The sequence below is a fragment of the Pavona decussata genome, unplaced genomic scaffold (assembly GCF_977016875.1).
Source record: "Pavona decussata unplaced genomic scaffold, jaPavDecu1.1 SCAFFOLD_262, whole genome shotgun sequence".
In the NCBI taxonomy this organism is placed as follows: Eukaryota; Metazoa; Cnidaria; class Anthozoa; order Scleractinia; family Agariciidae; genus Pavona; species Pavona decussata.
Genome location: NW_028145665.1, coordinates 1,365,001 through 1,389,926, shown reverse-complemented (window position 1 = coordinate 1,389,926; position 24,926 = coordinate 1,365,001). Strand labels below are relative to the sequence as shown.

Here is a 24,926-nt window from a genome sequence, read left to right as displayed (position 1 = left end):
CAAAAGTTGATTTCGGTCGATATTTGTGGGAAGCCGCTCTTAATAATAATAATAATAATAATAATAATAATAATAATAACAATACTAATAATATTTTCATTTATATGGCGCAATTTCTAATACACAATTGTGCTTCACAAAAGTTTTTTAAAAATAATAAGAAATGTTCAGAAAAAATTAAGAAACTAACCGTGACAACTTAAATGTAGAAACAAAAGTAAGAGGAACATAAATTTCTAAAAAGTATTTTTTTGGGCGGATGAATAACGTGTTCTTACACAACAGCAAGTGACGTTAGATTCTTGAAGGTGTTCTGTGCAATGAACTTGAGGAGATTCCTTGAAAGATCTCTGAGTAAGAAATATGCAAACATACGTTAATATACCAAACTCATTTCGCTGCATGTACAAGATAATTAATTATGTAGGAAGAAAATCGATAAAACCCCAATTAATTTTCTGCTCACTTTTAAATTAGGGCATTTGGGTTCTGAGTGATGATCGTATCCAAGGAACCAAAATCGGACCAGATTTTCATTATATTTGATCGACTGGTGCATAGCAATGACGGTACCCTCTGTATATTGTCATAAGATGGAACATTGAACAAATAACCGTAACTCAACCTTTAATCGACTCCAGCTCGGAGTAGTCGCATGATACAAACAATCCCATCATCCAACATATATAATAGTATTACGATAAGGTTGACCAAAAGATATTTATCTTTTCTGAACAAGATCCAACCAACCATACAGGAGAAATGAGAAGTAGTAAGTGAATTACAAAACAATCGCAAACAAATCTCAATAGGAGTCAAATGAGTATATCTCTTACACTGTACTGTACTTTTGTATGCAGGGAGGTTATTTGAAGCCACCGTTTCGAGGCTAATTTACAATAAAAATCTCAATCTTCTGTATCTTAACGCCAGGGCCGCCTCAAACGGTTCAATTTTCTTTGGGTTTAAATAAACCGACGTTATAATGATGAGTAGCCGCATGAAATGGAGGTCGTGGGACGTGAACTCACTGTCGACTTCTGGGTGGTTGATATAGCGCCTTACTCTAAATAAATCACTGTGTTAGAGTGGAGGACCCTCATATACTACTTACATTTTCCTTAGTGAAATAAGGTTTGCAAAGGCATCTTCATGGATGGATTTCAAAGAATTCCTAGAGAGTTTTCTACAAAGAGAAACAAAAGAACAATGCGGTAAGCAAGTGAGAACATCTCTATGTAACTCAATAAAACTTTCTCATGAAACGTACAGCAGAATGGTGTTTGATAGGATCCCCTCTGGTACTTTATCAATGCCAAAGCATTGCACTCGGGTATGTTTTCCAAACGAAGCGCAGGTGCACTTTCGTGGACACTGAGTTTTTCCTCGGGAGACCGCAAGCCACAAGAGCAAGACTATCAGCCTAAGAAAAACACACATGGCAAAAGAGCGAGGTATTGCCTGGGTGAAAAGAAAAGGCAAACCGTCAAAAATGGCGTGGTATAGGCCTTGATAAACAGATTTCCAGGAATGACTTTTTTTAACATTTAAAACGTTTCGCGTTTAGAAAAGGTTTGCAAACCAAGCTTCATAAAACCTCACAAATAATTAATTCAGAATCCCTGCAAGTTCGAACCTACTCCTTTCCCAAAACACGCACGCAACTTTCAAGTTTTCGACATTAAATATAACTACATACTTTTTATAATGGAGTACATCTCAGGTTCTGGTTCAGGTTACACTCACGACAACGTTTTCTCATATCCTTAACGTCTGCCACATTTTTGGCGGATGTGTTTAAGATGCTGCATTTGAAGAAAAAAAATATGGCGTTTCAACTTTGATTAAACACCATTTATCAGGATAAAAAAACACGACCGCTTCAGAATTTAAATACCAAAAAAAATCAAGTGACAATTTTTGAAACCTCAATTCAACACCAGTTGTCAACCTAAAACACAGCTCCATGTATATTTATGATTCATTTGCTTGGAAGGATGGATAATACGGCTTGACCTAAAATGCTGGACTCTAAGAAACTTAAGAACGGTTTGCTGTAAGGACCGACTAAGCGTATACAAAATAGAAAAAACCGATTTCCCCAAACTTTGCCAGAATAAAGGGCTTGGTGAACTACCTCTAAAAATATAAGTTTCATTTTGTTTAGAGCTTTATTTATTTTGGGGGAATTTTTTTAAGATTTTACCCATGGAGGCGGGCTAAAATCACGCCGAAGTAGGCACTTTTGTAGAAGCTCCCTTTTATACAAGGAGCCTTTTCTAGAAAAGATTAACCCAACAGAAGGAACAATTTTATTTCCTTAGATGACTGGCGGCGTTAAAGTTAAATAAAACGTAAACATGAATTTTTGACCAATTTTTTAAGTTGCGCCTTTTTACCGGTGATTATAACAACCTAATTTTGGCTAAATTCAAGGACAAAAAAAGCATTTTGGTACATCGCTTTGCCCTACGAAACTACACTCCGGGAAAACATAATCATTTCAACTAAACATTGATCGAATAAAAAATTGGGGTAAATTAAACAGCGAGTTCTCAGAGCGTTTTCAAAACATGTCACTTCAGCAATTAAGAGCGACCTTTGACCTTTTATATCGAGGAGAAATATAAACGAGAGCTCATAAACCTTGACTTTCCTTCGCCGGAAGACGCTTATTTTTACTCTGCTGGCACATTTTGAGTAAAGGAAAACTACACATTTGAATTTGAAGTTATGTACTAGCTATGAAAGATAATTTGAAAAGTAAAATTAGCAATTCAATTCGACTTTGCGTAGGCGGTTCGGATTTGTTTACTACGAAATTGCGATTTTAAAGCCTGTTTACAATACAAATACGGCATCAACTACAAGGTAAACCTCATTCTACTGAATGATTAACAAATCCTTCTTACCTTAGAGACCTTTTCCTGCCTAAAAACCACGGTCCGTGTTCATTGCAAAAGTGTATTGACCGAGATCGCGGAACGCCTCAAGCCAAAGAACAAGTTAACGAAACCACAGGAATGCCAGGAGTACATTTCGTACTGAGATGTGTACTTACATATTTCGGTATTACTATGACACGTCAATTCAAAACGCCTTTTTTTCTTTTCGCACACTAAGATGTAATATCTTAATTACTTAAAGATCACGTAAATTGAAAAGAGCGCCGTATCCCGAAAGCTAACTTCTTTTGTTCGTTGCACGTTGTACTTGCTGAGTGTTTCGTGGTTGGCTACGACCACCGGAGTCAGTGGTGCTTATATATGGCTGTGTGTGAATATGGGTAGATTGTAGGGGGAACATGTGGTTCAAGTGTGAACAATTTAGCCAATGTAAAAAGCTTAATCCTTGCAAAGTGTACCAAATCCACGCAAGGGCATCTGCGTTATTGCAACACTCGAGACGCTATGTAAGACTGAAGCAAAGTTGTTTTCGGCACGGGCAGGTATGTCTTAGTGGTGTGTACTGTGTATATGAATGCCCAACATAAATTAATTTAAAAATATTTACTCTCAAAACAAAGAGAGTTTTTTTTTCTTTTCTTTTCCTTCTTTTTTAACGTTGAAAGTTACAATTAACCTCTAACTCAGCTAACGTCGTTAAATTTGTATATGATTTGCGTTTTTTATATCAAGAATCGTCACGGATCAGTAAGTTTTCGTTTATCTTTAAAACTTGAACATCTTCTAAGGAGTAATTTTTAAACCAAAACCCTTCTGTAACGAACTTAACAGAGGTCAAAGGCCGCAAACGTTAGTAAACATTGCGATGTGTTCGATGCGTTTACGAAACGCTTAAAATAATTAAAGTTAATTTAAACTTGTTTAAAAGTCACGAAACAACTAAGCTACGGCAAAGGTAAAGGCAAAAAGCTTTCTTGTTGCTTTATAAATATACAAAGCGAAAAGTTTCCCTGATCATCAATACTTAAGTCCGTGAAGAAGGATTTTTTGCCTAAAACCACAAAAGATGTACGGACGAGCATGATAGCCTTGTTTGTTTCACAAGAAGAGAACGTGACTTATTAGATTTGCGGGCCTTCAAGGAACTGAATGTATGTGACAAGAGAAATTGAATTTATTAATTCATTCAGGTCGGGGGCGGAGGCGGGGGGGGGGGGGGAACAAATGTGGGCGGTGGTAAATAAAACATTAATGCATTCTATTTTCTATATGTTAAAATTTCCAAGGTAAAAAGCAAGGTAAAGTACCTGTAGTAATTGACTGTTTTACCTTCAAAGGCATTTTTGAGAAAAGCGAAAATCACCTTGAGCTCACTATTTGACCGAGACATCGGGACACATTTGGTATCAGATGGCGTTCAAATAAGAGGATCTGTGTCGCTCCCATTGGATGGGCATGCCATGGGACGTCAGTGTCAGGGGAGAAGGGAATATCATCTATACATGCTAACGGCTTTTTTGGGGGCGTCTACAGACAGATTCCACCCAAGGTTGTAGCACCTCATATTACTACTCACCCGAGACAGTCGCCGTATCCCTATCTATAGTTTTGGTTGAAGTTTATTGTTTTATTATAATTATTACTTGTTTGTGATGCAAGGAATTTATTTCTATTTCTGTATCTTTTTTCACTTAAGACTTCGTTGGATTGACAGCAAGTGGTAAGATCACAAGAAAGAAAAAATGGATACAGCCACAATGTGGAATTAGCCTATATCATTCCCATTTTTATCGCAGTCTCCTAAATGTCACGGAGATCTGACAAGTCGCAACGTTTGTCATATAAAGGTAGTTCATTATTAATGGACAGTACAGTGCAAAACGAATCACTGTTAAATAAATGAAAAGAGCTGTGCGGTCCCGGTATTGTACAATTTTATACAGTGGGATTCCTGTGGCTTTATTTGGTTAATCGTTTAGCGATCGGGCGGCTTAATAATTTCGCAATGAATGCAGGCTATGTCTTTTTTTAGTCAAGAAAAGATCTCTAAGGTAAGAAGGATTTATTAATCATTCAGTAGAATGAGGTTTACCTTGTAGTGGATGCCGTATATGTGTTGTAAACAGACTTTAAAATCGCAATTTCGTGGTAAATAAATCGGAACCGCCTACGCAAAGTCGAATTGAATTGCTAATTTGCTTTTCAAATTATCTTTCATAGCTAGTACATAACTTCAAATTCAAATGTGTAGTTTTCCTTTACTCAAAATGTACCAGCAGAGTAAAAATAAGCGTCTTTCGGCGAAGGAAAGTCAAGGTTTATGAGCTCTCGTTTATATTTCCCCTCGCTATAAAAGGTCAAAGGTCGCTCTTAATTGCTGAAGTGACATGTTTTGAAAACGCTCTGAGAACTCGCTGTTTAATTTACCCCAATTTTTTTATTCGATCAATGTTTAGTTGAAATGATTATGTTTTCCCAGAGTGTAGTTTCGTAGGGCAAAGCGATGTACCAAAATGCTTTTTTTGTCCTTGAATTTAGCCAAAATTAGGTTGTTATAATCACCGGTAAAAAGGCGCAACTTAAAAAATTGGTCAAAAATTCATGTTTACGTTTTATTTAACTTTAACGCCGCTAGTCATCTAAGAAAATAAAATTGTTCCTTCTGTTGGGTTAATCTTTTCTAGAAAAGGCTCCTTGTATAAAAGGGAGCTTCTACAAAAGTGCCTACTTCGGCGTGATTTTAGCCCGCCTCCATGGGTAAATTTAAAAAAAATTCCCCCAAAATAAATAAAGCTCTAAACAAAACGAAACTTATATTTTTAGAAGTAGTTCACTAAGCCCTTTATTCTGGCAAAGTTTGGGGAAATCGGTTTTTTCTATTTTGTATACGCTTAGTCGGTCCTTACAGCAAACCGTTCTTAAGAAACTGTCTATTTAAATTTTCCCTTTGGGCGTCACGTGTTATTAACTCAATTCCAAGCTTTGCAGAAGATATACAAAGTGAAACTGAGACAAATGGCTTTATAGCTTTAGGACTGGCAGGATAGATAGTGCTTTAAATACATTTGCAGGGTTCGCCTTGAAAGTTTCTTTTTTGCCCTGTTTTCTTTAAATTTACCCAGCTTAATGTAATTTCAATTCCGTTCAAATACGATGGTTCTCATTTTGCTGTAATACGTCCTTTAGACGAATTTCCGTGACCGAAGAAATCCTTTTAGCATTCAGTTTCTTGTACTTACAGGATTTTGTTTGTAGAAGGAAACTTTTTATACTTTCCACTCTCACTTGCTTAGTTGCGAACCTTAACGTAACTTACAAAACCTGCGCTCTGCTATTCAAGTTTATAACATAGAGGGCAAAATTACTGAATGCTGATTGGTCGAAACAGAAGGCATTTTTTCTTAATTTTCCTTTCACCGAGGGTAAAATTACTCACTCCTGATTGGTCGAGAGGAAAAATACTTGCTCCTGATCGGCTAAGCACGCTTTTTCCACATTTAATAGCCCATTTTACAGTTGTGTGCTTAGTGACCTGGCCTTGGATTGGATGCGAGGCTGGGGGTGACCTTGTCTTGATACAAACCTCACTGCTTTTGATATGTAACCATCCAACGACCACAAAGGCCGAAGAAAATACTAACAAGCGAGTCCAGGGCGTTCCTCTAGCTTAAAGCCAGACGCCGACCGCTAATCCGTCAACTAGCCACCGCTGAACAAATCGGCCACCTCGCTCGTACGGTTTTGTACCCATCCAACGACCACAAAGGCCGAAAGAAATACAAAATATGCGAATCCAGGGCGTTCCTCCAGCCACAAGCCAGACGCCGAACGCTAGTTCGTTAACTAACCACGCGGAATAGCCCGACAATCTTTCGAAAAGATTTCGATAACAGGCCGCGATCTGGCCAAAAACGCTCTCCGTTATTCTCTCCACCATGCTGTGTGAAGAACCTGAAAGATACGACAGACAAGAGAAATATGCCACGAAAAAAAATTCATAACAACTAAAAGAGAACTACCTCCAGTTCCTGAGGCTGAGCGACATTAACATTCTGGTTGCCGTCCGGCGGATTCACAACTGGCGGGTTCACGACTGGTGGATTCACGACTGGCTCTACAGGATCGACAAGTAACTGAACGTCCGGCTCCGGAGGTTGACCCTCAGCCATCAAGAAATCGTCAAGAAAATCGCGTGAGTCGTATCTTCCAAAAGAAAAGAGACCAGCTCTTCGCGGCTCGTCAAAATGGCGTCGAAAACCGTGATAAGGCCTATTCAAGGATGACGGGCACTACTTGTTACTTGTTATAATATCTCTCAGTGCACGTGGTGTGAGTGGTCAATTTTCAGGGGCACCCAACGACAGTTTTCTCTCGGATCCTTTGAAACGCTATTTTAGGCTATCTGGAGTGCCTTTAAAGCTCTGAAGGTTCATTTTAGGCCGCGCTATAATATTTTTATCTGTTCGGTCATTCTAGGGCAACCTTAGTCTGTTCGAAATTTAGTAGGGCATCTTTGTCCATTTCCCGAAATCCTTAGGCCTTATTTCCTTACCGGAAATCTTAGCTGACCTTTTTTCGGCACCCGAAACGATATTTTTATCAATCCGAAAACGTTAGGCCTTAAATTTCCTATATAACGAAAGTTCGAGGTGAAATTTTTCTTCAGAAAATTGCAGTGGATTAAGGACCTTCCGAACAGATAATTTACCAAAACGATCCGTTGGGTGCCCCTGGTTGATGTTTGTAGTTCGCTCAAAATGCACGCGGTGCAGGTTTTCTGAGTGAGCAAGCCAAGGAAGCTACGCTTAAGAAATGTGGAGAATTTTTTGTGGTTAAAATATATGCGACAGACTACGCGAAATAGAAGGACGTCGGATCACGCTTCGGGAAGTAAACATCTCAACAGCTTCAAGTCTTGCTTATATAATGTAAGGAAGCTTACCTATTTTTGGCTGCCATTCTAATTAAAAGACTCAAATCTTCGGTATTGACTCCAAGTCCAAAAGCAATAATTATATTTTATAGGTTAGAAGGGATATACGTATGGACTTCGAGGTGACGTCTAGTCAGTTTCCGATCCGAAGAGTTTGAAGCTAGATTCTGCAATAAAAGTCTTTAAAGATTATGAGTGCATATTCTGTTTGGGCTTGTAAAGCGAAAACTTACAACTTTCTCGCTCTGTTAGGGGAAACCAACTGTGAATGCTGATTTTCGGCTCCTACTATTACCAGTTTTCACATAATTTTTGCGAAAATTCCAAATATTATTATCATATCATCTACGAGAGAGTCAGTAGATCAATAACTTATAAAAACTAGCAGTTCTCATTGAGAAGTGAGTGCTGCCGTTAAAGGTATTTTTGAATGCGAATACGACAATGACAATTTCAACAAAAATACTATAACTTATTATTTGCAAAATGACATGGTTACATGTATGTTCTTAGAGTGTAACATTAACAAGTAACTATTGGTGTGGCTAAGGCTTTTGTTGGGATTGTGCTTGTAGTAATTGCTAAAAGTGAAAAGAAATATATTGGTTAACGAAAACGGAACGCTTAACGAATAACTGTCTAACAAGGGACTATGAGGTAAGAGAGCGAACCCCCCATACATGCCCCTCTTTCTATGAAAAATTTTTTCAATCTATTTTTGTTTGCGTTGCTATTTTAATGTCGACATCTTATTGGTCAGTTAGAGTGACGTCATTTAATTTTGAACTCGATGGTGGATTATAATTTCCCAAAATAGCATGGCGCGAACTAAAAACAGATTGAAAATAATTATCATGGGGCACGGGAATTCGCTATCTTACCTCATAGTCTCTTGCTGTCTAACGCAACATGTAATAATAAGGGCTTTTTAACTGATTCTTAGAACGATTGGTGACACTTTCTTTTGTCTATCTAGCGCAACGTGGAAACAAACTAAAAATTTGGTGTAACAACAGTCACTGTCACCTGTAAACAGCGAAACCTTGACTCTGATCAACTGTATTTATAACTTGCTGCGAGCACATGCCATTTTCCACTGAGCAAGCACGATTTTTCGCTGAGCAGCGAAACCTTGACTCAACTGTATTTATAACTTGCTGCGAGCACGTGCGATTTTCCGCTGAGCGAGCACGATTTTCCGCTGAGCAGCGAAACCTTGACTCTGGTCAACTGTATTTATAACTTGCTGCGAGCACATGCGATTTTCTGCTGAGCAAGCACGATTTTCCACTGAGCAGCGAAACCTTGACTCTGCGGATCAACTGTATTTATATCTTGCTGCGAGCACATGCGATTTTCCGCTAAGCGAGCACTTTTTTTCCGCTGAGCAAGCACATGTCAATCCTTCTTATAAGACAGCTGCTGATTGGCTAGAATTGGCTAGACTGTGCCATATAACAAGATTTATGATTGGCTGTTTCTTAATGTGAACGATGGGTCGAACCGTCGATCGAACCAAAATTTCTCGATGGCTTCAAGAATATGAAGGCTGCCTATCGGCAGCAATAAGTGGGAGGGACCCTTTACAGGGCCCCACTGAATATCACTTTCGTGATGTGGGTTCCCTGTATAAAGATTATTATTATTATTATTATTATTATTATTATTATTATTATTATTATTATTATTATTATTATTATTATTATTATTATTATTATTATTTAATTCGTTCCCAAGTTGTTTTCTGCTGCTTGTATTAAACCAAAATCTTGTGCAAGATGTGCAGGGTTTGAGCTTGTCATACGCGCTGAAAATACCAGGTCCCCACATTTTTTTTATTGATTTGGTTAGGCCAAAGGTGGAACTAAACCATGATAGTTGTATCTTCCTTGGGGGGAGTTGGCCATTGGAGATATTTGGCCACAAAATCACCATATTTTGATATGCTATTTTACCTAGTTAATTATTAACTTGCATTGATTGACAGGTAATTAATAAAATAATCTGAGACTCTTGCGCATAACTCATGAAGGATGTACTTATGCTCATGTGGAGCCACAAAAGAATTAGATAAATTCTACAAGCTTAAGGAGCCCCTAACGTTACCCTTTTTTGAGTAATTTTGAAGGAAATATTTGTAAAAAAGCAAAAGGGGTGGTCCCCCCGGAAAATTCCAAATATCAAACCACTTTGGCTTTTCAAGTTATTAAGTTTCATTGAAATCGGTGAGATGGCATGTATCACCACTGCCTGGACCTCTCAATAGTACTATCGTCTACTAAGGTCTACTAGGGGATGAAGGGCCACAATGATTGAGCTTGTTACTTTTCCTTCTCTAAATTCCACTTGCGTAGATTTCAGAGTAGAGTAGCCAAGAAGAATAGATATTTCGTTTAAAAATAAAGCTTCTTAAATGACAAAAACCTTTCCTGTCCGACGTTTATTTTTTTGTATCTATGAAGAGGTGATCAACATGTTCGAAATGACACCTCAAATGGTTGGCTTTTCTTGCCTGGAAATTAAAATATTTGTTAAAATAACACGCGCGACGACTTACTATAACGTTTTACGATTTTATCTTCACGAAACCAATCTTCATTAAATAATCAGCTGGTTATGAATTCTTGCTGTGGTTTCTGGTTAGGAAGCCTATTCTCCAAAGGATTTGCACTCTTCATCTTCAATAAAGTTTATCATGGCCATGTACTGCGATCGCGACTACAAAACGTTTATTGACAGCGGAAGTCTTCAACTATCGCGGAATTGTCAAATTGACTACCAAATACTTGAATTTATTTCGTAAATTTGCAAAAGGCATCAGATGGTTTACAAAAAATTGAGTATTTGGTTTACCCCTGGCAGGTTTTAAAGTTAATTCGTCTTCTAATTTTTAACGGCGGCCTTCCTTTGTGGAATTTTCAGTCGGTCGTACAAAGTAGACCGAATTTAAGCTGAGTGAAAATAAAACTGGTTAAATAATTTCGACGAAGGCCCAGTTCAGACGCCGAACTTTTCATGAGCCGAACTTAATTCAAATTAATTAAGGTCGGCCCAAATCACGAAAATCCCGCCTTTTGTTTCAGACGCCGAACTTAATTTACTTGAAGCAAAACCAATCGAAATGTCAGCGGTTTTTTTATTATTATTTTTTTAATTTTTTAATTTGAAATACGTTATAATAATTTATGCATTAGGTTCGGCTCATGAAAAGTTCGACGTCTGAATCAAAGCCGTTCCAAAGCCGAAATTCCCGGCTCAGCCAGGCGGTAAGAACGGCTGAGCCGTTCCAAATTGAAACAGCCGTTCTCAACTGATTCAGACGCCGAACTTTTCATGTACTTAATACGAGGTATTAGGTTCGGCTCATGAAAAGTTCGGCGTCTGAACCGGGCCTAACCCTTCCCTGACCGCTCTTTTAACTGAAATTTTGTCTGAACTAGAGTTTAAGGTCAGCAACACGTTACCAGTGATTACTCCCGGGTAGTTTGCCTCATCGTGTGAACTGACCATTTTCTTTGGAAAATATGGTCCCAAAGACCGGAAGAACAAGAAGAAGGTGACGACGAGGACGATTAAGAAATTCTCTTCCTCTCGCCGGCTTGATTCAAACTTTTTATTTTTCAGTTCAGCAAATAACATTTACAGAAAAAATGGAATGCCTTATCTCTTTCCTTTCGCAAACGTACATCTTTTATTTTTTTGAATATCTCTTCGTAGAATGAATAAAAAGTCAAACTTCCCTAATTGAATCTCCTTACTCTGTTGCCTTTGCGCAAAAAACTGCGAACACTCTAAAGCTAAGCATGATTGCCAAAATTGGAATGAAAAATTTACCCTTAAAATTGACATCTTCCAATTTATTGACCAAGTTGAAGCAGATTCCCAGCTGCAACCCTCAATTAATTTGATGTAAGCTTCAAAAGATGAACTTTATCTTAATAGACTGATATACATAAAAAAATAACAAGCCGGTTAATGACACAAAATGCCACTGTCAGAAACAAGGCACTTTCGTTATTCTTTCTTTTATGAATTTTACATCAAGTAGCAAAAGCATCGCCCTTAGGCATAGCAGCTGGCTTAGCGAGAATTTCTAAACCGGCCTATTCAGAACGATACAGCGCCCAGAAAAAATGGTGAGCGAGCCTTTTCTCCGTAAGATTTGTTCATGTTTTCTCAATTCGACGCGACTACTAAACGAGGCCTTCAGTTTATTTCGCAATTTTCAAAAAAGCATCAGATGTTTTTAAAGAAAATTGTTTATTGAGTCTGCCCCTGGTAGGTTTAAAAGTTAATTCGCCTTCTAATTTAACGGCGGCCTCTTTTTATGCGGCCTTCTTTTATGGAATTTTTAATGGGTCGTTCAAAGTAAATCCAACTTTAAGTTGAGTGAAAATAAAAGTGCTTAAATAAGTTCAACTAACCCTTCCCTGGCCGCTCTTTTCTCTGAAATTGTGTCTTGAACTGGAGTTTAAAGTTAGCAACATTAGTACCGGTGAGGACTCCCGGGGAGTTTGCCTCATCGTGTGAACTGACCATTTTCATGTCTCTTCGTAGAATGAATAAATAGTCAAACTTCCCAATTGGCTTAATCATCTCTTCAGCTGAACTTTAACTTGTCTCCGATGGATTCTTGTGGCGTTTGCTAGAAACGGTGCAAGCATTAGAGACAGGTGCGATTGTTAAATTTGAAAGGAAAATTTGGCCTCAAAAAATTGACAGTTTCCGATTCATCGACCAACTTCCTTGGAGAAACCCTGATCAAATTTTACTTAAACTTCAAAAGATAAGCTTCACTGTAATAGACTGGTATATACGCAAGTAACGACAGGGTTCATGACAGAAAATGTTACTATCAGAAACATGACAAATATTCCTTATTATTGTTTCAGGTTATTTTATAAAGTTTACATTAAGCAGCAAAAACATCTTACTTTCTTTACGAAATTCTTTTATGGCCTATCCAGAGAGATCCAGCTGCTGGAAATTTATCTTAATTCTAATAATATTCATCCTTACCTTAAATGCGAAGAATTCTACCACATCTAACCAAAATAATATGCACCACAATTTCAAATTTGAAAGCTTGAGAATTTCTGTCTTGATGCTTTATACAAAAACACATGTATTAAACTTGAAAAAGGCACCAGTTAAACTAAGCTACACAATTCACTTAAAATGTTTCTTGTTATTTAAATCCACGTACAGCAAAGATGTCTCATTGTATCCTTCACTGCTTGTCTAACTTCTCTGATCTTCCAGCAGTACAGAATTGGGTTTAATGAGGAGTTTAAGTAAACTAAAGTCACTGTACATTCCCTAGCAAGGAGAACAGATGCAGTAAGCATTTTTTGAGTGCTCAAAACCATCACTATACTATATGGTAGATAACAAACAACTAAGGCCAACTGCACCCACAGTGCACTGGACACTGTCTTTCTGTATCGCGCTATGTTCAGTGGAACTGTTTGGTTCGGTTTTCCTTGGTGAACATGATTTTGAACTTGAGCTTGTTGATGACAAAGAATAAAGAAAATTTTTGCATACGAAAAAACTGAGATGATTAGACACAATGGCAGAGCTATAGTAATACACCATAACGTGATGTGGTGATTCAAAAAGTACATTGCTGAGCCAACAATCGAAAGAACCCAAAACACAGAGAGAGTTACATATATTCGCTTTAAAGTTACAACTTGTCTGTATCGAATTCCTAACAACAGGGCAAGAAGTCTGTCCACGCTTATTGCAGTCAATGTCAACAAAGACACTGAACACAAAAGAAATCCTGTGAAATAAGTGGCATCGTATGCAAAGCGACAAAAATTCCATCGTTGGTTCACCGTTGACATCAAAGCAGTCACAACCAGGGGTTCCTGAATGATACCAACACACAAATCAGTTGTCGCCAGGGTACGAAACAAGAGTTTGGAAGGCGCATGAAGTGAAGACTCCTTGTGAAGTGCAATGAGAATCAGAGTGTTCCCCAGAAATGCAGTGATGGACAGAAAACTGTTTATCACTGAAAGACATATCAAATGGTTATGAATTCCCTCTCTGATTTCTGGTGCGCAAGCCTGTTCTCCATAGGACTTGTAGTCTTCATCTTCAGTAAAGTTTGTTAAGGCCATGTTACCGCGATGCGACTACAGAACGAGACGAATTTGTAAAGACTAGAAGCAGAAGTCTTACTATCGCGGAAATGTCAAATTAACTGCCAAGTACTTTGAGTTTAGTATTTCGTAAATTTGCAAAAAAAGCATGAGACGGATTACAGGAAATTGCATAAATGTTAAAATCCCAACGTTTGGGCTAAAACTTTAGCCTTCATCGGGAGGAAGTGATAAGAACTTTTTAAACGATTACGATGTATATAAAGCGAAATGCAAATTTTGGGCTAATTAATTAGCGTTAACTTCAGATCAAAGTCAGAATTTGCATATTTCTCAATATACATTGGGTTGTTTGCAAAAATTCTTATCTCTTCCCCCGTGATGAAGACTAAAGTTTCAGCCGAAACGTTAGGGCTTTTTAACATTGAATTTTATATACTTTTTCAACCGGTCAGGGTAACGTTTTACTTGTTTTAATGATTCCAACTGGTTGCAGGTTCATTTTAATTTTAAAACCATTTTAGCTCCAAACCTGTTAAGAAAATCACTATTCTGTGCTGATCTTTACTGAAACTAACGGAGTTTCACCTTAATGTCATGGAAAAGAGAAAGGCTGTCAAGTCCATTATTCGGTATATTGTATACCATGAAAGCAGCAAATGATGTAAAGTTGATTTGCATTTTAATAGTAAACCATATAATAAAACAGAGGATTGTCCAGACTAATTATAAAACGTTCTAGCTTGTAGTTAAACCAATCAACATTTTACCTTTTCACCTAAAGATCTGTGCATAATTCTCTCCGTAAACATTCCCAATTTTAATACTATGAAGAAAAATAACTGCCCTTTTTTTTTCTTTATTTTGTTGCGTATTTCTTTGTGGAACAAATCAGTGAAGCTGAACCCAAACTTTCTTTCCCTTCTTCACTACAGATCAGTTGATTAGAGTTTATTGACTCAACAGATCTTTTTTGATTTGATTTTATTAATAAATAAACTTATCATGCATTCTCTCTTTTTTCTCTCTTCTCTGGAAACGTAATAAATTTTTAAAACACAAATACAACAAAGAAAAACTACAAAATGCTTGATCGTTGGTTAACCCAAACCATTCAATCTCTAGCATGTTTGTCTTGAGAAAACGTTCTCTTTACTCTTTCTCTATCACCTCATAAGAAATTAAAATTTATTTTCCCCTTGTGACTTGCCGTTGCTTACTTGCCCTGAAGGCTTTCTCTAGTACGTTATACAAATATTGTGTTTAGTAAAGCTAAAATAGACATGATCATAAAACAATCTCATTTCATTAATTGTTGAAGATGAATTGTTTTACCATGTGTATACATGTAGTGGTAAAAATCGTGAATTATATACCTGGTCTTTCCTTTATTAATAGAGAAAATTTCGAGTAAAGTTTCTTGTTCAAGGGAACAATACGACCTGCAATATCCACACAATATGATTTGGTACAGGGACCAATCCTCCAGTCTTGACACCTAACACCACTTAACCACTGTGCCTTTGCCTGCAACCAAGGACTGCAACCAACAACAACAACAACAACAAACTTTATTTGCATGACTATAACAAATACAGTATTGCAAAAGCTATTCATAGCTAATTATTGATTCGTTAACTAATTCCTAAGATACCTTAAAATTAAATAAAATAAAAAATAATAATAAATAAAGTAACTGAAGTTTTTGCTTGTTTTAAACTATTCATACAGTAGAAGTAATCATTCCGGAGAGAAGTATATCTCTCAGATAGAAGCACGAGGAAACAAATGAAGTTGATGTAGTGTTTATAAAATAGTCAGTTGACTTCATTATATGCGATAGTAAAGTTTCTTTTACTAATAGTAGTGTAAATGGAAGGCTAGGTTCGATTTTAGTAAAGAACGTATCTCTTAAAGAAGAGTAACTTGGGCAATATAATAAAAAATGAATTTCATCTTCAATGGCTTTACAGTTGCAAACATTACACACCCTTTCATTACGGGGTATGTTGTCGTATCTTCCTGTTTCAAAACAGCACAAACGCATGTGTTGTGACACTGGCGTGACTTATGCTGCGTTAAGTTATCGAATTATGAAGGTTTGGGTTGGAGTTTTAATCGGTCGTTCAAAGTGGTTGCAATTTTAGGCTGAATTAAAATTAAATTGATTAAATAAAATTGTGTTCTGTATTGGTGTTTTAAGTTAGCAATAGGGGACTGTGCTATAATTGCCTGGATTGTGGGGGGGGGGGGGGGGGGGCATAGAGGAAAATCACAACTACAGAGGGGGGTAAATGTAAAATGTAATTCATGTAGGGGGTGCATTACTTTTTTCCACTCTTTTTTACAAACTGGAAAAGTGGCAGACGAGCTATTAGAGTTCAAATATTTGTAGTTACTTACACTGGAATTAAACTAACTCGAGGTGTTTTGATCTCTGAACTGGCTGATTATTTAGTATTTTCTTATCTGTTCTGCAGTGGGGAAGGAATGCCTCTGTTATATATTAAAACAGTGCTACTTTATATTGGCAACAGTTTTTGATGAAACAGGAACCCTTAAGCGTTGTAAAAGTTGCACTATGATGTTATTAAGTGAAAAAAGAAAGTACCCATGTAGGATAGTCCACATGGTATTATAATTAAAAACTGAATGAAAACCCAACTGTAATAGTAATAAATTGTATAAACATATAAACAGTTCGATAATTTAGCAAGTATGCTTATAACTAAGCCAAAGTAAGCTCAGTCAGACAGGAACTCCTTAAGGTTACCGTATACCTTTAGAGGTGTCTCGCGTCCAAGCGATGTAGCCCGTCCGGTTTAAACTGTAGATAAACCCCTATATCAAATTAAAGCTTATAGAGCTGGCTATCACACTGTAACAAGAATTTTGAAATAAAATGAATTGTCGAATTTTTAGCGCTATTTTCTCTAATCAATTTTTTTTACTTGAAGGAGACACTTTAAAGAGCTAAAACTCAAAGGTAATTTGTTTGTTTGTCTTCAAATTTGGACAGTAGCTAGTTTAACATATAAACAACAAAAACCTGTCTGCGAATTTTTTCTTTCGAAATATTTTTTATCCGAGAGCGCTTTTTGTACGATCAATCCACATTTTTTAAATCCTATTTCCAAAAATGTTCTGTAACTTTTCACTGCAATTGAATTTGGCAAAACGCAGACACTTTAGTTTAACGCTTTGGGTCCGGAAACAGAGGAGCAAATTAAATTAGCGAAAAAAAATTCGCTTTGACTTGTAGCTTTTAAAAGGTGATTCGGACGGTCACATTTAGAGGTCTGTATTTCAAAGTTCTTGGTATAGTTTGATAGCCAGCTCTATAAGCGTTAATTTGATATTGGGGTTTAGGTATCTACCGTTTAAACCGGTCGTGCTACATCGCTTGGACGCGAGACACCTCTAAAGGTATACGGTAACCTTAATTACATTTTCAGATTCTTCAACAAAGCTTCTGGAGTCGAGGAGATCTCTTAAGCAAGCTTAATGTCTGTTGCAGATTTTATTGTTATTATTATTATTATTATTATTATTATTATTATTATTATTATTATTATTATTATTATTATTATTGCAACACAACTAATAACATTACAATACAAAAAATACAGTACTCTGTTGCAACAATAAATACTACTTACAATGGGGCACTAACACGACTAAGACACAAATACTTATAACTGTTGCAGATGTAAACAGTAAAAGAGATTCTTTATCAATTCCTTCAAATTACTGAACGCCATATATCAATAGATCATACTCGTTGTCAATTAGTAAGCCTCCGAAAAACAAAAACATGAAACAGGCTCTCTTCTTTATAGCCTCTGCAGCATGAATGTTGGCTTTGGCACTGCTTTCTTTTCTCTTCCTAGATTTTGAAGATTTTGCTCTAGACATTACTGGGAAAGTGGCAGAAAATTTTTTCACCACTCTCTCCATATCTTGAACAAAGTTATTAATGTTCTTCTCAATTTCTGTAGTTATAAAGTGAAGAGTATCTGTATTAAATGTGTGATAACATTCCGTTAGCCCTGTTTGCAGTTTGCCAGATGATTCCGTGAATAGGATATTGTCATGCTCAGTAATTTTATTTTTTAATGTTTCTACCCGTTGTCTTAACTTAGTTGCTTCGCTCTTGCATCTCAATTTATTTCTAATTTCATTTGAAGTACTTTTTGTGCCCGACGAAGACATCCAACACGTGAATTAGGTATGAGGGAATCAATGGAGGAGGGGGGGGGGAGCAGGGGAGGGGAGAGGTTGACCTAAACATTATCAGTACGTGAGGGGGGTAGGGTTAAAGTTCAGTATTGCTTAGCGACAGGGGGTGCGACTTAACATTGAGCCGTATTTTACCCATTTCTCAACCCCTTCCCCCATTCAGCTAATTATTGCATAGTCGGTTCCTAAGTGACCAGTGACTACTCCCAGGGACTTAGCCCATCGTGTGAACTGCCTATTGTCGTTAGAAAATCTGGTGGGTGGTGGTAGTAGAAGTAGTAGTAGTAGTAGTAGTAGTAGTAGTAGTAGTAGTACAGCCTTGGAGCCTTGCAAGCAAGTCAAGTGGAGAAAGCCACATCAGATATCAGTGCAATTAAAACTAAAACCAGCGATCGTCCCAGTCGCCCACCTCAGCGGAACGAAAATTCCTCTCAGCCACGTGACAGGAGATCTCAGTCACGCAAACGTCAACACTGCAACAAGCGAAACAACAAATCCACGAAGTGCGAAAACTGCGGTGGATATGTTTCGCAATGCTTGTGGAAAAGTTGGTCATTTTGCTCACGTTTACCAATCAAAACCCCTAACAAAGCCTCAAACAGTGGCTCATGTGGAATTTGGTCTCTCATCCGAAGAAGAATACGAGTACGTGTATACAGTAAATTACATCGATAACAAGAAGCCACCGATGTGCGAAGTACAAATCAATGGGAAAGCTGTACAGATTATTATAGACACAGGTGCGTCTGTCAACCTTTTAGATGAAAAGACCTTTCGAAGAATTAACTGTGGCAACACAGCCCTGGAGCCTGCTCACACCAAGATTTATTCCTACGGATCCAAAGCCCCTCTTCAAAGCTAGGAACTCTCTCGGCAACTGTCACATCTAGTAACATTAGCACCAACACCCAGTTACATGTTGTAAAAGGAAATACAGGAAACCTCCCTGCCCACAACACTGCCCAAAAGCTTAATTTGGTCACGATATCGGTTAACACTGCTACAGTTACAGCTATCAACAAGAACAGCCTCGAGGTTTTACAAGAAGAATTCTAATGTCTATTTGGAGGCATAGGAAGAGTATGAAACAAAGTGGTAAAGGTACACGTTGACCCTGATGTTACGCGCAGACAACAGCCGCACCGCAGAATTCCTTTTCATGTTGGTGGAGATATTGAAAAGGAGCTTGAGAGGCTAGAAAGATTAGACATCATCGAAAAAGTTGAAGGACCCACACCATGGATAAGTCCCATTGTTGTTGTACCCAAGAAATCTGGAGAAGTACGAACTTGTGTTGACATGAGGGAGGCAAATAAGGCGATAAAGAGAGTGAAACACCTTATGCCAACCATAGATGATCTCATAGCTGATCTAAAGGGTGCAACTCATTTCAGTGCATTAGATCTTTGCTCAGGTATCATCAGCTCCAATTGGTACCAGAAAGTCGTTTTATCACCACATTCAGCACCAATGTTGGCCAGTGACGCTACAAGCGCCTACCGTTCGGCATTAATGCAGCATCTGAAATCTTCCAGGAATCGATCAAGGAACTTCTAACAGGCCTACCAGGATGTAAGAACATTTGCAAAAGGAAAGGATGAGCACGACAGGAACCTTCGTGGTGTTCTACAGAGACTTCAGGACAACAACCTCCGCCTCAATAAGGACAAATGTGAGTTCTCCAAGTCCGAAGTCAGTTTGTATAGCCACATCTTCAGCTCCAGTGGTATCAAACCCGATTCAAAGAAAGTTGAAGTGATCCACAACGCAAGCCCTCCGCAGAGTGCCAGTTATATAAAGTCTCTGCTAGGGATGACGCAGTATGTATCCCGTTTCATTCCAAACTATGCCACAATCACAGCTCCGTTGCGCTTTCTAACGAGACAAGATACACCTTGGAAATGGGAACAAGAAGAACAGAAAGCATTAGAAAAATTGAAAGAGGCCCTGGTCGGAGACAAAGTCATCCCATACTTTGATCCACCAAAGCAAACCGAAATCATTGTTGATGCAAGGCCCGTTGGCCTTGGTGGTTTATTGGAACAAGAACGTAAAGTTCTCACTTATGCAAGCCGGGCATGATGTTGAAAGTCGCTACTCCCAAACCGAGCGAGAGATGCTTGCTGTAGTGTGGGCTGCACAACAATTCCATCTTTATGGAGCTCAGTTTTCCATTATCACTGATCACAAGTCCCTCATTGGTATTTTCAGTAATCACAAGCAAGCTTCAGCTAGAATTGAAAGGTGGAAACTTCGACTCATGCCCTATGACTGTAAACTGACCTGGAAAAAGATGCAGAAAATCCTGTCGATTTCATGAGTCGACATCCCAGTCCTTCGGATCCAGAACTACCGAACTTGGCTGAAGACTATGTTCATTATGTATGCAGTACCACAGGCCATGACACTTGAAGAAATCAAACAGCAAACCAAAGAAGATGCAGAAATGCGAGCATTAATCAAAGCAATAGAAACTGATTAGTGGAACAGGCCAGAAGTTCAAGGATATAAGAGACTGAAAGATGAATTTTCAGTATACAATGGACTGGTGTTTAGAAGAAACAGGATTGTCATACCAGCCACGCTCAGAAACAAAGCAGTTGACCTGGCACATCTAGGTCACCAACGAATAGTTAAGACAAAGCAACTCATCAGAGACAAAGTGTGGTTCCCAGGAATAGACAAGATGACAGAAGAGACAATACAAAACTGTCTTCCAAGGCAGCGACAGCGAAATCACCACCACCAGAACCTCTTCGTATGACCAAACGTCCCAGTTCACTTTGGAAAGAAGTTGCAGTTGATTTCGCAGGACGATTCCTAAGTGGAAATTACATAATAGTGGTTATAGACGAAGACAAGGAGTACCAGATATTTTGAAGAGTGACAACGGCCCACCCTTCAATGGACATGAATTTGAAGACTTTGCTAATTATGTAGGATTCAAGCACAAAAACATCAAGCCATACTGGCCAAGAGCAAATGGTGAAGCTAAACGTTTAGTACGGACTCCTGAGAAAAACATCAGGATTGCTCACATAGAAAGGAAGAATTGGAAACAAGAGTCATACAGATTCCTGCGCCAGTATCGCGCAACTTCTCATTCCACAACGAATGTCTCGCCCTGTGAAGCTCTAAACAAAGAAAATTCAAGACTATGTTACCTGAACCATCAACCACTCGATGCAAGCAACAAAAGTTTATGTTTCACGATGCGTCAACTAGCCTAGCCAGAGAGATGCTATGCAAAAGCAGAAGATCAAGATCTATGTTGACTAAAGGGAGAATGCTCAAGAAAGAAAGATCACACCAGGAGAGACCATTCTCATGAAACAACCTAAACAGAAAAAATTGATTACACCATGCAACCCAAAGCCTTTTGTTGTGGAAGAGACGAAAGAATCAATGATCACAGTGAGTAATGGATCACAGACTGTCACCAGAAATTCGTCAAACTTTAAAGTTGTCCCTAAACATTTTGTGCAGGACAGTGGTAAAAGGAAAAATGGTGTAGAGATCCCCACAACTGTTGACAAGACACCAGTGGTGCAGCCAAACTCAGGCCTACTCTGGGACCATAGCTCTCCTGAACTCGCCTTAACTCGCCTAAACTCGGATTATCTCGCACAAACTTGCTCAATCTCGCCACCAAGCAAAGTAGATACCAATTATATTTACTTATTCCATCCTATTTTCAGTGTAATTTCAAAATTAATCCCCAAAGGGAAGTCGCCAAAGAATATGGATTGCAAGAGAGCAAAAGATGGTGATTTGTATGGAAACAGGGTCTTTAACTTTAAAAAAATACATAAAACGGCTGCGAGGGAGACTAAGAAAGACCCGAATTGAAATACTCGAAGAAGCAGCTCAGGGACAATGCGCAAGCAGTTGTAATGGGGAATGGCTTACTTGTGCAAGGGAGGTTCTAGAACAAAATGTCATTCACAAAGAGGCCTTCGCAACCGCAATACGAGAATTGCTGGAGAAAGGTACAAGCAAACTTCGTAATATTACGATCTGCGGCCCAGGCAATTCGGGGAAAACATTTTTGCTGAACCCACTTACAAGTATTTATGAAACATTTATTAATCCTGCCTTAACGTCATTTGCATATCACTTTTACCTTACTTGTAAAGTTCCATGTTTTCCTTTACAATTTATTTGTTAGTTTTTGTACGCCTACCCCTATTCTTTGTAATTAAATCTAAGCGCTCAAACATTGAAGCGATGGTATTGTCAATTATTTCCCTTCGCAGTGAATACAGTGTATTTTTCATTCTTCTTGCAAAGTCCTCAAAACTTTCGCTTGTGTTTTCAGATCTTCTTGTGGCTCCAGATCTTCTTTCGCTACATTAAAAACATCCTCTTTTAAAATAGGAAATAATTCTCCCCCAACCTCCTTAAGAGCCTTTCGCGCATGAGCACAATTCAATATGGGGCAATTGTCTTGGACAAATATTAAACTTTGAACATTTCCCGCTCTTTTGAAACATATTTTTGAAATTTCTGCGTATGAAATCTGCATAATAATTACCATCTAGTTTTTCATATTTTTCACTATTCTCACTGAATAATTAATTAGCGCATCATGAAACGACCTTTCAAATTGCTCCGTGGCCCTGGGGATGGCATTAGTGCATTTCGGGCTTTACTTATTAATAAGCTAGGCCATGTGGCTTTGATTTTACTCTGTCACAGCGCCGTCCGCCGAAACGAACGGCCGAGTTTCGTTTTTTCTAGTCGGTCAACCAACACCAGCCCGTTTTTTTCTTTTCTTCGCTTGAACTGTGGTTTCTTTCTTCATGGCGGAGCCGGCGGGCGATTTACCTGCGTTGCCACCGGCACCAGAACCGCCTCCAGAACCTCCGGCGGAACCTGCGCCAAGACCGGCAGCAGAACCCGTGGTGGAACCTAATCAGGTATTTTTTCTGTCTCTTCCGCTTTGTGGTACGTGTTTCGGCTTGTTTTCGTATGCTAGTCTTCTGTCGTAGGCCGTCTTATCATAGTTTTTTCTTTGGCGTTTCGGTTAGTTTGGTATTCTTACCTGTTTTCGCCGGTTTCGTTATCTGGGTGGTTTTTACGTGCCACGTGTCCCTTGGGTATGCTTGTTTGTCACCGTTCGTTCCCTTGTTTCTTGTGTTTTCTCTGGTGTTATCTCTACAAGTTCTTAGGACCTTTTTATGTTCGTAGGTTTTACCTTTAGGAGTAGACCTTTATTCTGGTATTGTTAAGTTATGTTTTCGGTTTGTGCCTGTTTTGTTTTGCGGGCTCCGGGAGCCCATACTTTATCTCTCGTTTCGGAAACCGCTTTTAATCCGTTGCATATCTTAGGTTTTTGGCTCCGGGAGCCAGGTTGTAATGTATCTTTTATTGATTACGGTCCGGGAGCCAGATTTTAAAGAAGTTTGTTATTAACGGTCCGGGACCGTTTTGGCTCCGGGAGCCAGATTTCAAAGAAGTTTGCTATTAACGGTCCGTGTCCGTTTTGGCTCCGGGAGCCAGATTTCAAAGAGGTTTGTTATTAACGGTCCGGGACCGTTTTGGCTCCGGGAGCCAGTTTTGTAAGAAGATTGTTACTAACGGTCCGGGAGCCAGATTTCAAAGAAGTTTGTTATTAACGGTCCGGGACCGTTTTTGGCTCCGGGAGCCAGTTTTTGTAAGAAGATTGTTATTAACGGTCCGGGACCGTTTTGGCTCCGGGAGCCAGATTTGAAAGGAGTTTCTTATTAACGGTCCGGGACCGTTTTTAGCTCCGGGAGCCAGTTTTGAAAGGAGTTTGTTATTAACGGTCCGGGACCGCTTTGGCTCCGGGAGCCAGTTTTGAAAGTGGTTTCTTATTAACGGTCCGGGACCGTTTTTAGCTCCGGGAGCCTAGTTTTTAAAGGAGTTTGTTATTAACGGTCCGGGACCGTTTTGGCTCCGGGAGCCAGTTTTGAAAGGAGTTTCTTATTAACGGTCCGGGACCGTCTTTAGCTCCGGGAGCCAGTTTTGAAAGGAGTTTGTTATTAACGGTCCGGGACCGTTTTTGGCTCCGGGAGCCAGATTTGAAAGGAGTTTGTTATTAACGGTCCGGGACCGTTTTGGCTCCGGGAGCCGGCTTTAAAGGAGTTTAGTCTTTACGGTCCGGGACCGTATTTTTTGCTCCGGGAGCCAGCTTTGTAAGCGGTTTGTTATTACGGTCCGGGGACCGTTATTAGCTCCGGGGGCCAGTCTCAGGGTTTGTTGTTTACCGTACGGGACCATCCTTTGGCCTCAGAAACACAGTTTTGTGTTTATTGTTAGACGTTCGGAACCCGTTTCCTTAGGGTACGGTTTCGTGGTTCCGGGACCCCGCTGTTTTATAGGATTTTGTGCGTTTGGTCCTAGACCCTCAGGTATTCAGACCCCGCCTACGTTTTTGGAAAGAATTTCGTTTGAAATTTTAGCTTTCTTAGTGTTTCACCTTAGGCTGTATCAGTCAAGGGCTGACCCTCTTTTTGCTTTCGTATTTACGATTTCTGTCCGCGCGGCTCCGGGGCTGTTTGTCTCTAAGCGATCTTTTCTTTGTGTTTCGGGATCGTTCAACCCTTAACAGCTTTTTGGTTCCACACAGAAGTTTTTGTTCAGTTCACCGCCCGGTTTGTTTAGTTAAGAGATCATCGTTAGGTCGGTTAGGACGGCTTATATTTTAACGTTTGCGTTTGTTTATCTGGTTGGGAAGAGACATATCTGGACTACTCGCGTTTTGTCTGGGCC

General features: G+C 38.9%; 1 protein-coding gene, 1 long non-coding RNA gene and 1 pseudogene across 2 annotated transcripts; 1 reads left to right on the top strand and 2 right to left on the bottom strand.

Annotated features, from left to right (window-relative positions):
- Nucleotides 1–313: 313 nt before the first annotated feature.
- On the bottom strand, nucleotides 314–1,534 carry LOC146456061 (uncharacterized). Its single transcript, XR_014858897.1, has 3 exons — nucleotides 1,271–1,534; nucleotides 1,115–1,186; nucleotides 314–350 (listed from the first exon to the last, which is right to left on the bottom strand). It is a non-coding gene; the product is annotated as an uncharacterized LOC146456061 (long non-coding RNA).
- Nucleotides 1,535–13,031: 11,497 nt separating this feature from the next.
- On the bottom strand, nucleotides 13,032–13,970 carry LOC146456060 (putative G-protein coupled receptor 45). Its single transcript, XM_085093643.1, has one exon. It carries the CDS (start codon nucleotides 13,968–13,970, stop codon nucleotides 13,032–13,034), a length of 939 nt encoding a protein of 312 aa, XP_084949769.1.
- An 8,777-nt stretch (nucleotides 13,971–22,747) lies between these two features.
- LOC146456059 (uncharacterized) overlaps nucleotides 22,748–24,926 on the top strand; it is a 2,957-nt pseudogene continuing 778 nt past the window's right edge.

Coding starts and splice junctions, on each gene's coding strand:
- LOC146456060 (XM_085093643.1), bottom strand. CDS start 13,970: ATGGCCTTAACAAACTTTACTGAAGATGAAGACTACAAGTCCTATGGA.